Source organism: Erythrolamprus reginae, chromosome Z (assembly GCF_031021105.1).
Source record: "Erythrolamprus reginae isolate rEryReg1 chromosome Z, rEryReg1.hap1, whole genome shotgun sequence".
Classification (NCBI taxonomy): domain Eukaryota; kingdom Metazoa; phylum Chordata; class Lepidosauria; order Squamata; family Dipsadidae; genus Erythrolamprus; species Erythrolamprus reginae.
In genome coordinates this window covers 123,878,746-123,893,067 of record NC_091963.1, presented here as the reverse complement: position 1 = coordinate 123,893,067, position 14,322 = coordinate 123,878,746, and the positions used below count along the sequence as shown (strand labels likewise).

The following is a 14,322-nucleotide window of genomic DNA, read 5'->3' as shown; positions in this document are numbered from 1 at the left end:
AAGTATAAACGTTTGTAAGTAGAAGCAATTTTTCCCATAGGAATCAATGTAAAAGCAAATTATGCATGCAAGCCCATTAGGAAAATCCAAAACTCTAAGGCTTAAAGAAAAAAAGCCGTGGGCAGAGGAAGCAGTGGGCAAGAGATGATTTTGGAAGCGAGATTGTGCAGCTAAGGAAGCGGCAGGCAAGGAGGGATTTTGGATGGGAGATCAGGCAAAGAAAATGGGCAGGAAAGAGGGAATTTTGGACAGGAGATCGGGCAAAGAAAAGGGGCAGGCATGGAGGAGATTTTGGATGGGAGATCAGGTGAAGAAAGCAGCAGGTGAGGGGGGATTTTGGATGGGAGCCTGCCTCCTTCGCCGTGTCTCCCATCTAAATTCCCCCCTGCCTGCCCCTTTTCATTGCCTGATTTCCCATCCAAGATCCCCCTTGCCTGTCCCTTTTCTTTGCCTAATTTCCCATCCATGATCTCCCCTTGCCTGTCCCTTTTCTTTGCCCAATTTCCCATCCATGATCCCCTCTTGCCTGTCCCCTTTCTTTGAGCAATTTCCCATCCAAGATCCCCCTTGCCTGTCCCCCTTTTTCCATGATTTCCCATCCAAGATCCCCTTGCCTGCCCTTTTTCTTTGCCCAATTTCCCATCCAAGATCCCCCCTTGCCTGTCCCCTTTCTTTGCCTGATTTCCCATCCAAGATCCCCTTGCCTGCCCCTTTTCTTTGCCTGATTTCCCATCCAAGATCCCCCTTGTCTGTCCCTTTTCTTTGCCCAATTTCCCATTCAAAATCCTCCTTTGCATGCCCCGTTTCTTTGTCCAATTTCCCATCCAAAATCCCCCCATGCCTGCCCCTTTTCTTTGCCCAATTTCCCATCCAAGATCCCCCTTTGCCTGTCCCCTTTCTTTGCCTGATCTCAAATCCAAGATCCCCCTTGCCTGCCCCTTTTCTTTGCCCAATTTCCCATTCAAAATCCTCCTTTGCATGCCCCTTTTCTTTGCCCAATTTCCCATCCAAAATCCCCCCATGCCTGCCCCTTTTCTTTGCCCAATTTTCCATCCAACATCCCCCAATTTCACATCCAAATTTCCCCCTTGTCTGCCCCTTTTCTTTGCACTCCACAGCCACCTAAGAAAAGGGGCAGGCAAAGGGGAGATTTTGAATGGGAAATTGGGTAAAGAAAAGGGGCAGGCCAGGGGGGATCTTGGATGGGAAATCGGTCAAAGGAAATGAGCAGGCAAGGAAGAGGTTTGGATGGGAGATCAGGCAAAGAAAAGAGGAGGCAAGGGGAAAGTTTGGATAGGAAATCGTGCAAAGAAAAGGGGCAGGCAAGGGGGGATTTTGGATAAGAAATCAGGCAAAGAAAAGGGTCAGGCAAGGGGGATCTTGGATTTGAGATCAGGCAAAGAAAAGGGGCAGGTAAGGGGGGATATTGGATGGGGGATCGAGCAAAGAAAAGTAGCCCATTTCCCATCCAAAATCCCCCCCTTGCCTGCTGCTTCCTTCACCTGATTTCTCATTTATGCGGCTGTGGAGAGCTCCTCAGGTATGCCATTTTCTAGCAGAAGGGATGTGGGATAGAGACCCTGTATGGCAAAGCTTGGCTGCAGTTCCTTTGCAATCATCAAAGCCTGCAAACATAAAAGCACTTGTTTTGGCCGCTGCTCGCAGCAGCAGCAGCCAAGAGAGAAGCGAAGGTTTGTAAGTTGAAAATTGTTCGTGAGTAGAGGCAAAAAAATCTTGAACACCTGGTTTCTATCTTGAAAAGTTTGTCAGTAGAGGCATTTGTAAGTAGAGGTACCACTGTATTTAAAATTAGAACATTGAAACTGTAAGAAATAGGGAACTGAAAGTAATTGAGAATAGGGGTTTTCACATGTACAGACAAGTATATGCTGAATTGACAGTCTGAATGAAAGAAGAAGGAAATGAAGTAATTGAAAAATATGTATTTCCTGAGGACTGTAGGAAAAAGAGTACAAAAGATGAGAATAGGTCACAATCAGAGCCTCTGACTGTAGCTAATCCTTGCTGGATTTAGCTATGACAGTGGGCTTCATTGCAATGTGTTGTTGATGTAAGTTGTATTTTTATTTATTTATTTATTTTATTTTTTAAAATAGTTTTTATTATATAAACATTACAAAAACAAGACGGTACATACTTTATCATTTTACAATATGATTATTTGTTTGTTTAGGTATTATACGTACATCTTATAAGACAATAATGAAACATAACACAACATAACCCCCCATCCCTTTGAACTGTTATCCTCACAGTTCTTTTTTGTGTAATTATATGGCCTATAACATCAGCGGTTGCTATGCGCTCGTTCTAATTTCCAGTAAAACTAAGGTCAGGTTATTATTATCATACTCTTGTGTGCAAGGTTAGTTCTGTGAACATCAGGTTTTATTTACAGCTATTATCTCTTCTCTTATCCACCCAGGTATAAAATTTCTCCCAAACTTCATAATATTTTGATTCTTCCTTATTTTTGAGCTTTTGGATCAATTTGTTCATCTCTGCACAGTCATAAATCTTTTTAATCATTTCTATCTCTGATGGTGTTTCTTCTTTTTTTCCAATTTTCTGCTATGGTTATTCTAATTGCTGTAGTGATGTGCTGTATCAAATAATAATGTTCTTTTTTGATTTTCAGATTTATTATGCCTAGAAGAAAAGTTTCTGGTTGTAGTATAAGTTTTATTTTAGTCATTTCAAAGATCCATACTTTTTTCCCCATATTTTCTTTATTTTGGGGCATGCCCACCACATGTGGAAAAATGCTCTGTTTTTATTTCTACACCTCCAACAATTTGGTTTTAGATTCAGGTATATTTTGGCTATACTAGCTGGTGCAAGATGCCATCTGTAAAACATTTTTTGGATATTCTCTTTGTATGAGACTGATTTTGTTATTTTGTAGTTTTTCCACATTAAGTTCCATTGTTCTAAATATATGGTGTGTCCCAAATTTTTTGCCCAACTGATCATGTTTCCCTTAACTATTTCCGTTTCCATTTTGTATTCAATTGTATATTCCAATTATAAAAAAAATATCTTGGCCTAATATTAATTTGTCTAGTATTGAGTCTTTTTCTTTAATTCCATTAGTTTTCTTATCTTTCTACCATTTCATCTGAATTTGATTGTATGGCCACCACTCAATAATAATTTTGTTCTTCCAATTGTTGTCCTGTTTTAATATTACCTCTCTCATCTAATATCTGGCTGTAATTCACCATTTTATTTAACTGAATAGTATTTCGATGTGTGAGTGCCTCCATACTGGAATACCACCTCAGTATTTTAATGTAATGTTCTTTCTTAATTTTTGTCCAGATCACCAATAATGAATCTGTAATTATATGTTTTTTGAAATATGTTGGTGTTTTGTGCTTTGTATCAACACCTTTGATTTTTTTATTGGAGAAAATTTTTGAGAATTCTGTGGGCAGACAAGAAACAAATAAAGGGACCATTGACATATCAACCCAGAATTCTTACTCAAGATGCAAATGACCATGCTCAAATTATTCTACTTTGGACTTTTTATGTGAATAACTGTTCTGGAAAAGGCAATAATATTGGGAAAAAGTAGAAGTAAAATGTAATAGGATATAGAAGAAATATCCAAAAATGATGCAGGGTGATCAGCAGTTAAGATATCTGAACTCAGAAAGGTGATGTGTGTACCAATAGGAAATCTGAAATAACACATATAGGACAGTCTATCTTGGAAAAAAAATCTATGTGGCCAATAGATGTTGAAAATGATGGCACATAATCATTAATTAAAATTTCACCTCTTTGTGCTGTGGGATATCTTGGTAATATATTCCACTCTCATTCAAAACCCATTCCCCAATAAGGTATTCCCTTAATACCTTAATTTGGTATTAAGCAGAAATAGTTGCATCCTCAGGCCATCTAAGTTTTGATAGCTGTGCATTGATGATAATGACTTTGGGCCTATATTCACTATGATAAGCCTGACCCTTGACTCCTACAATTCCTTCCATTCTCCATCAGTACCATGACTGGCACAGAGGTTAGAGTGCAGCCCTGCAGGCGACATTAGCTAACTGCTCAAGGTTGATTCAGCCTTCCATCCTGCCAAGGTGGGTAAAATGAGGACCCAGATTGTTGGAGGCCATATGCTGATTCTGTAAACTGCTTAGAGAAGGCTGTAATAGCACTATGAAGCGGTATATAATTCTAAATGCTATTGCTATTATTATTATTCTGCCTGCCTCTCAGCCAATATATTAACTTCCCTTACCCTCCAACTTATTTGCCACTTCACCCATAGTTACTATTAGTACACTCACCGTAGAGTGCATAATAAGCAGCATGGATATTCTGACTAACATTCATCTGCCAGCATTCCCAGCACAATCGAACAACTGTAACAGAAAAACTGACCGAGCCAGTGGAGCAATTAAACAGAAAATTAGCCTGAAATCACTGTATGGGCACAAGACATAAACTTTGAGGTCATTTGAATGCTGTTGAATTTTATCCCATCTCATCCATCCCAAGAAGATTCATATGTATCGGCTTGACCAACATGACCCTCCACAAAAATCCTAGTTTTCCATTTGACCCGATCAAATTGTCTACTTCTGACATACAGTGGTACCTCGAGATACGAGTTTAATTCGTTCCGGACCTGGGCTCTTAAGTCGAGCAGCTCTTATCTCGAACGACTTTTCCCCATAGGAATTAATGTAAATAATTTTAATTGGTTCCAGCCCTCAAAAAACTCACAAAGTTAGTCTAAATTATGCAGAAAGACATGTTTTTAATGAAGAAATGTACATGTACATATAAATGAATAATGAAGTTTCTTTCACTTAACTTGTAAACTTTCTTAAACTTTTAAATTTACATATGTTCAACTTCTCTGCCACCCAATCCTGTAGGACAGAGGTCCCCAACCCTTTTTGCACCAGGGACCGGCTTTAAGCGATCAAGAGAGGAATGGGTGAATGAATGGACGGAGGGTGGGAAGGAAGGAAGGAAAGAGGGAAGGGACAGGAACAGAGGAAGGAAGCAAGGAAACTTATGAAAGGGGAGAGTAAGAGAGGAATGAGTGAAGGGAGGGAGGGAGGGAAGAAGGTGGGAAGGAGAAAGAAAAGAAGAAATAGAGGAAGGGAAGGTAAAAGAGAGAAAGAAAAAGAGCAAGAAAGAAAGCAAGAAAGAACGAAAGAAAGAAAGGGGGAAGGGACAGGAACAGAGGAAGGAAGCAAGGAAACTTATGAAAGGGGAGAGTAAGAGAGGAATGAGTGAAGGGAGGGAGGGAGGGAAGAAGGTGGGAAGGAGAAAGAAAAGAAGAAATAGAGGAAGGGAAGGTAAAAGAGAGAAAGAAAAAGAGCAAGAAAGAAAGCTGCAAGCACCCCCCCGAGCCCCCCAGGCCGGCTGCAACCTTTTAAAACACGCGCGCCGCTTCGCAGCTGTCTCCTGAAGCCGAACGCGGAAGTTAGCGTTTGGCTTCAGGAGACAGCTCCTTGGCGCTTGTATCTCGAATTTGGGCTTGTAAGTAGAACAAAAATATCTCTCCCCTCCCAGCTCTTATCTCGAGTTGCTCTTAAGTAGAGCAGCTCTTATGTCGGGGTTCCACTGTATATCCTTCAAATATAGATGGCTATATAGGGTTAGTTCTTTGTGTACTGCAGAGAGACAGTGTACAGTTTACAAAGCTTTTTTACAATGAAGTATTTATTTATTTATCCTTTTCATGAATGTGGTTTTCAAACATAAGCAAGATTGCCATATTTATTTATTTATCTATCTATCTATCTATCTATCTATCTATCTATCTATCTATCTATCTATCTATCTATCTATCTATCTATCTATTTATTGGATTTGTATGACGCCCCTCTTCGGAGACTGCTGCAAGAAGTCTGATATGGAGGTCTGGTTTTTTTTTTTAACATTCAAAAAATTGACACTAAGTTTAAATCTTGGCTACAAACAGTTTTGCAATTCTTCTAAAAGTGATCAAATTTCCAATGACTTTCTCCATTATCAGAACCATGTAGGGATCCAGAAACACTAGTTAGTTTGGACGATGAACCAGTTAGACCACTTAGTATATCTTTATAATGCAGATTCATGATATTTCACCCTTAGATAATGTGTTTTATTCAATATTCCAATGTTAAATGAAAAGGGCTTGGTGTAATGTATAAAACAAGTTCCAATAATTCAAACTTCCAATGAATGCTTTTCTTTTTTTTATCTTAAAATACTTTTGACACTGAGGATGCATGAGAGATAATTTCCATTTTGGTTTTCTTCTTAATGGAAGGCTGCTTTCTTAAGAGATTCGATGTAGGAAAAACAGGACAGAAAGAATTATCAAAGGAAAATATTAACAGCGCCATAATTTATATAACACAGATTTGATATTCTTATTTCTTATGCTATAGATGATTGGATTGCACAGGGGTGGAAGTAAAGAATATAGGGCAGTTAGTGTGAAATCTAAATAAGATGAACTGTTAAAGAGAGGTTTCAGATATGCCATCCCCACTGTTACAAAAAACATACAAATGACTGTAAGGTGGGGAAGACACGTGGAAAAGGTCTTCTGCCTTCCTTTCACAGAAGGGATTTTCAAAACTGCTTTGAAGATCATAATGTAGGAGACAATGATAAAAATAAAACAACCTAATCCTAAAGTTATTATACTAGCCACAAGAAATCCAACTTCAACTAGATTGAACCCAAAGCAGGACAGTTTTAGCAAATGTGGAATTTCACAGAAAAATTGGTTGACAACATTAGAACAGAAAGGGATATAAAAGATACCAATGGTGTGCCACATACCATAGAGAAAACTTGTCACCCACACCAGAATCATTATTTTGATGCAGGCTTTCCGATTCATCATCAACCCATAGTGCAATGGATGGCAAATGGCAACATACCGATCATATGCCATGGCTGTCAGGAGGAAGTAGTCAGAAGCTTCAAAGCAGGTAAAGATCAACACCTGTGCAAAGCAATCAAAGTAAGAGATGTATCTGGTGTTCATGAGAGAATTTATCATGGATTTGGGGACAATGGCTGAAACAATGCCCACATCCTGTACTGCCAAATTTACCAGAAACAAGTACATGGGGCTGTGTAGTCGATGGTCAAAAGCGACTGCAGAGATGATGAGAAGATTTGCTGTTGTAATTGCCAGATATAATATGAAGAATAAAAAGAAATATAAAAGCTGCAGGCGCCGATCTTTGGATAATTGCAGGAGCAAAAAGTAAGAGATGCCTGTTTGATTGTCCATCCTTAAGCTATGACTAAGATAAATGCCACATCTTAGGAAATCAGAAATGAAAATAGCTTTATATCGAAACAGATACTGCTTGGCATATACTGGGGACAGAAGGGAAAAAATAATAAAAATGTGACTGTTAAAAGAGAACTGTAACATTGAAGAATACCAATTTCCAAACATAACACTCTATATTACAGTTAATAATTGATGAAAAAACTAACCAGAAAGCCTTTTCTTTCCCCCACTCCTCTTCCATTCCAGTCGATCATAATACAGCTCAGCTGCTTTCAACTGTTCTTTCAGTGAAACATGGAGTACTATAATTTTAGCAGGTACCAGTTTCATCTTGGATGAGAAGTGAAACATTTTCTTCTTCCTCTTCAAGGACAAAACAATCCAGTTGCTTTTTGAAAAAGCATCTTTGAGACTTCTGGTTCCCTCACTTTTCCCATCCATTCTTTTATTGTGGGAATTGATATATCTTTCCGTCTTTTTCACATATAAAATTATTACTGCAGTCAACAAATATGTAGCACTACCCCTGTAAGTACCACTGGAGTCGGGTTCTCGAGACTGGATTCTCCAGGCCCTATTGGTATTGCTGCCAATTCATATTGGTCCCTTGCTCAGCCACCTCTACCTGCCAGGGTTTGTAGTGCAATGGTAGTCAATCTTTTCTCAACAGGCAGGTCATATGATGACATGGTAGTCAAGTGGTTGGTTTTCCTTCCTTCCTTCCTTCCTTCCTTCCTTCCTTCCTTCCTTCCTTCCTTCCTTCCTTCCTTTCTCTATCCCCATTTCCTCTTAGGCTTGCCCCATAGAAGCCTTTCTTATCTTATCCTCCCCATTGCCAAACCCTCTTCCTTTCTCCAGGCTTCTTTCTCCATTTTCTCCTTGTCTCTTTTCTTATCGTCTCAGGCCTCTTTTCCCATTTTCCTTGTAAGCCTCTTTTCCTATCCTCTCAGGCCTTATTTTTCCCAGGCCTCCCTTGCTATCCTTACCTTCTGGCTTTGCCCCAAGAAAAACATCCTGCCTCCTCTCTATCCCTCTATCTTCCCTTCTTCCCACTAAAACCTTCTTCTTTTATTCCCTTCTGATCCCCAGCTACAAATATAATAACAAAGTTCCAATTTTTCTTTCAAGATCCTTATCTGTTAGTCCCTAAGAAAATTTTCAGTTTCAACTGTATATTTGTTTTAAGGATTTTCTGAATTGGCACATGAATCTCCCTCTGGTATTTCTTTGCTTTCTCACAGATTTTCTACATATGATAAAAAATACCTTCTCTACAATTGCATTTCCAATAAACATTTGAGACACCTTTTTACATCTTTGACAATTTGTCAGGGATTAAGTACCAATAATTATAAAAATTCATTTTCCTTCCTCTATCCCCATTTCCCCTTAGGCTTGCCCCATAGAAGTTCAAAGTAAATTTCAGCCCTTTCAGCCACCTATTTTCCCACAATATAACCAAAGATTTTCAACCATTAAATCATACTGTATTTAACATATTAGTTTTCTGGTTCAACTTTAATATTTTATAAACCTTAAGAATAACTTGTTCATCATTAACACAATATCACAATTTTAAATTCAGTTTTTCGAGTTTCAAAACCATAACTTTTCTAATATAAATTAAAAATTATTTCAGTTGTAAATTTGTAAGTCAGTGCTAAGTGCATCCTGTCGACTCCAGTTATCTAATGAAAATGGCAAGTCTACCCAAGATAAATCTGGCTTTTCCCCACAATCTGTCTGCAATCTTTCCAAGTATCATGTGAAGAATCTGAGTGTAGTAGAGTATCCATCCATCACTTCCCCTTCTTCTTTATGTTGTTTTTGTTTAGTGCCCCCTACTTGATCTATGTGACTAAAGCTATCCACTCATCACATGACAGCAGGTAGTTGTCATTAAAGGAATAGGATTCAAAACTTTCTAGTCAACATTTCTCCAGAATAAATATTAGGAAATGTTTTTTTAAAGGAAAAGCAGGATGATGAGGGTCAAATAATTGAAAAATACAATGATTTGTTTTCATTGGATATTTTAAAAAAATATGTGCAGCCATCTTTCAAAAGTACTTTAATTTGTATCTGTGCACTGAGCAAGGAATTGCATTTTGTAGTCTCAGTTACTTTTTCCATTCTATGAAACATTTTTTTATTCCTAATCACCACCATACTTTTTTCAGTTTATTTCTTAGTGTAATTAACACACTCATATGCTACCTATGTCTTTAAATGGATCATTCTACCCATTCATAAGTGTTGGCATTGAGATATGTTTTTTAAAAAATATTCTCATGCATGTTATATACTTCTCTAATTTAATAGAGGAAGATAACTCAACGTTGTCTTTTTAAGCTAAGCTAAAAGACATAGTTGAATGTTCCCTCCAAATAATACTGAAGAGGGTTTTTATCCAACCTTTTTTGCTATAATATAAGCTTGCTCTACAATGATAAGAAAATATTAAAATTTCAACACCCTAGTGAAAAGTGAATCAAATATTTAACCAGGTTTTCAAAAAACCCTCATATGTGCAAATGTATGTAGAAATGTTACTGATTCTGATTCATAATAATTTTAACCTACCTCGTGTCATTTACATTTTTGAAAAGAATGCTCTTTATTACTCTTCTATCCCTAAAACATTTCTATTACAGCAAATCACTGGGTTCTAATTTCATTTTATTAAATCCCGCCCAATTGAGGGAGAGGGAGAGAAATGCATCTAATATAGAGCCTAGTCATGGATATAAAAGTCAATTTGCCCCGATGCCTAGAAATGCTTTTCTATAAAATAATCAATGCAGAAATCACTTACATTTTTTCTTGACAAAATTATTGTTTCCCTTGATGTCTGCTCTTTAGAATCTTTAATATAGGTCCTGTAATTGATAAATGCTACCCTTGTTCAGTCATGAAAAAGATATATCACTAGTGAGAAATTTGACTTTATATTTGTTAATAATTTGTTACTTTATATTTATATGACTCTATAGTTTCCCTCTAGACCACTTTATATTTATATGACTCTATAGTTTCCCTCTAGACCATAGAAACAAAATTAACAAACATTATAATGAGCTGTTTGATTTTTAACAAAATTAACAATTAGCAGCTATTATTTTCCCTGCTCAATGGGGATTAAGCGAGAAGGCTTTTATGACATTATAACAGATTTCAACACCTGGAATACTATTTTACACAGGCAGATTTCTGTTTTTATTTTGTCTTCCAAGCAGATTTCTCCATTGTTCCTCACCTATAGACAGAATCCTGACAAACTAAATCATGCCACCAACCCCACAACACCTTTATTCTCCATAGTTGATGGAGCTAGCCTCCAAGGATGGATTGACCTTATCCTTTAGACAACTGGGGCTGAGTGTGAAAACAGTATAAATATCACCCTCCATCTTAGGTTCCCCCTAATCCAGGACACGTGACTTTGCTTTAAAAGTCTTCGGAGAGGGGCGACATACAAATCTAAATAATAAATAAATAAATAAAAAGGAATTCATTAAAAGAGCCTCAGCTGTCATCTGGCAATTTCTTGTAACTGCCCTTTCCTCTACGAGCTCCCAACAAACATCTGGTCTATTTTTGGATTGAAGGCTGTTTCAGGCATCAGTCCAGCTGTCACTCGCACCTCCAGCTAAAGGCCTATGAATTATGAAATTTATTTATTTATTAGAGTTGAAAGAGACTCTGCAAGTCATCAAGTCCAACCCCCTGCTGAAGCAGGAATCCTACACCTCCCCAGCCAGATGGTAGTCCAATCTACTCTTGAATATGTAGAGAGTTGGGGTGTTCACAACCTGTACCCTTAGGCTGTCCCATTGGTTGATCGCTCTGACCATCAGGAAGTTCTTCCTTATTTCCAGGTTGAATCTCTCCTTGGTCAGCTTCCATCCATTTTTCCTTGTCAGGCCTACTGGTGTCCTGGAAAATAGAGTGACCCCCTCCTTTCTGTGGTGACCGCTCAGGTACCAGTATATTGCTATCATGTCCACCTCCCTGGCCCTTCTTTCACTAGATCATCCATGCCCAGTTCCAGCAATCTCTGTTCGTATGTCTTGGTTTCTAGTCCCCTTATCATTTTGCTTGCTCTTTTCTGTACCTTTCTCTTTTGAAGTGTGGTGACCAGAACTGAATGTAATACTCCAGGTGTGGTCTGACCGGGGCATCACAGAGCGGTATTAATACCTCCCTTACCTTGGAGTATATCCCCCTGTTGCTGGCTCATATTTAGTTGGTTATCCACCAAGACTCTGAGACTGTGAAAGAGTAGTGACTCTTTCACAGGTGAAGGACTTTACGTTTCTCGATGTTGAACATCATTTTGTTAGTTTGGGCCCACAGTGTTAATCAATCTAAGTATTTTGAGCCCATCCTCTAGGGTATTGGCTACCCCACCAACTTGGTGTCACCTGCAAATTTAATTAGTCCTCCCTCTATTCCCTCATCTAATGAAAATATTGAAGAGCACAGGGGCCAGGACTGAACTCTGTGGTACCCCGTTGCCTATCTCCTTCCATATGGATTTGGAACCATTGAAGACAACTCATTGGGTGTGGTTGGTCAGCCAACTGTTTATCCATTTACATGTTTTATAATCTACCCCATTTTTTTCTAATTTGTGGATTACGAGATTATGATCTACTTTATCAAAAGCTTTACTGAAGTCCAAATATATTAGGTCTACACTGTTGTGTTGGTCTACTGATTTAGTTATGATGTTGGCTGTTATTTGTATCTTGTTTGTTTCTAGGTAGTGACTAAGCTGTTTTTTGATTATTTTTTCCAGTATTTTTCCAGGAATAGAAGTCAGACTGATTGGTCTGTAGTTGCATAGGTCTGTCTGTTTTTTTATGACATTTTTGAGGTTAGGTGACCATTTTAGGTCTGGAAGTATGATAGAACCAAGAAATGTGAAAGTTTCTCCTGTTTATACTTTTGTTGTCTAGTATTGTAAGAGGTGGTAGGATGGGAGGGTTTGTCCTAAAGTCTATCACCATTTCTATGGTTTTGAATGTGTTCAGTTCCAGATTGTTCTGGTTGCACCATGAGGCTAGTTGTTCAACCTCCCATCTATATGTGATTTCATCGTTGTCTTGAATGGGTCTGATCACTGTTGTATCATCTGCAAACTTCAGCAGTGTAACAGATGGATCGTTTGAGATGGTATATAGAGAGAAGTGGTGAGAGTACACAGAAGCCAAACCTCACATGTTTATGTGCATCCACGTATCGGGGGCATGGAGATGCATGCACATCTGCATTTTCACTACCGGAGCACTGACGCCAGCCATACCAACTGCAACCCATTATTGAAGTGTGTTAAGGTACCTCTAGCTAATTTAGTTTAGTTAGAAGAATGTCTGATATCATGGTGTTCAATGCTGAACTAAAGTCTATAAAGAGGATCCTAGCGTAGAGCTCTGGAGATTCAAGATGTTGTAGGGTATAGTGCAGAGCCATATTAACAGCATCATCTGTTGATCTATTTTCTCGATGTGCAAATTGCCAGGTGTCTAAGTGGATACATGATGGTTTTCAAGATGGATATCATAGCATTTCAAAGGTTAGAGCAACTGGTCTGCAGATGTTAGAGCAACTGGTCTGTAGTCATTCAGTTCCTTGATGAAGGGCTTCTTTGACACTGGGATGATAGTAGAGCATCTGAAGCAGGAAGGAACATGGCACATCTCTAGTGATTTGTTGAAGATTTTGGTAAAGACGGGTGTCAATTGGTCAGCACAGACTTTTAAGCAAGAAGAAGTTATCTTGTCTGGGCCTGGAACTTTTCCAGGCTTCTGTCTGTGAAATAGATCTTGTACTTCCTTTTCTGTGATCACCAGGGGTGGTAAACCCAATGGGATGGGTTCAGTTGTAGGAGGTTTGGCTGTTGTTACATTACAAAAGACATACATTACAAAACAGCTGACTAATCTGAAAACATCAACTCCATCAATTACTGAAGATGTTAACGCATCAACAAATCAAGATGTTACAATACATCCAACCAACCCACTTACAGAAAGTAAGCCAACACCCCATACCCCCTCAATATTTATAGAAAGATGACAGTTTTGACCACTCTTTGTTTGACAAAAGCCAAATACACCAGAACCCGTCCGAACGTCACCAAGATACTATCAATCTTACATGGGAAAAGACCCAAATACCTAAAGACCTGCATATATGCGTATGTATGTATGTATGTATGTATGTATGTATGTATGTATGTATGTATGTATGTATTGGGATATGAAAATTGGTGTGTGATAAGTAGTCAAAAATGAGAAGGATAGATATTGTGAGATTTCTAAATAAAAACTGAAAGCATCTTAAAATCATATCCCAATACATTGGGATGTGGTTTTAAGATGCTTTGAGTTTTTATTTAGAAATCTCACAATATCTATCCTTCTCATTTTTGACTACTTATCACACAGCAAAATTTTTTTATTTGCACAGGATAATTTTTACAGATCTGTCAGTGAATCATTTTGGCTTTGGTTTGGACCATTGGTAGGCAGCCACTTACCTTGCTATCCAGCTGGTCCTCAGCAGGTGGTGGGAACACATGCTCCTGGCATGAGCACATACACCCCACACAAGATTTGGCTTTTGTGCATGCATTGCAAGCCAAATCTTGTGAGATTTCAGCTATTTTCGCCAATATGTTTACTTCCATGTATGCATGTGTGGAAGCAAAAAACTGGAGAGTTTCACCAGAAATCTTTCAGTCATGCCATTTCTGAGCCATTTCTGCTACCCAGACTGCATCCCCTCCACGTACGGGGAGGAGCCCATCTGGTTTGGGCCATATCTGGTTTGGCAGCCTATACCAACTAAAGTAGCCTTTGTAATGTTTGATCCTCAGAGTTCATTTTAAGTACTCTTGTGTCTTCTTTTTAGAGTTGGAACTCTTAAAAGACAAACTTCAGGACATTTCTTTGTGGTATTTAGGTGTTCACACTTATTTTGCCACTTGATTCCTTAATTCACCAATTGCCAAT

At 38.4% G+C, this 14,322-nt stretch overlaps 1 protein-coding gene across 1 annotated transcript; it reads right to left on the bottom strand.

Moving 5' to 3' along the window:
- Nucleotides 1–6,379: 6,379 nt before the first annotated feature.
- LOC139154062 (olfactory receptor 14A2-like) lies at nucleotides 6,380–7,297 on the bottom strand. Its single transcript, XM_070728493.1, has one exon. It carries the CDS (start codon nucleotides 7,295–7,297, stop codon nucleotides 6,380–6,382), a length of 918 nt encoding a protein of 305 aa, XP_070584594.1.
- Between the last annotated feature and the right edge of the window lie 7,025 nt (nucleotides 7,298–14,322).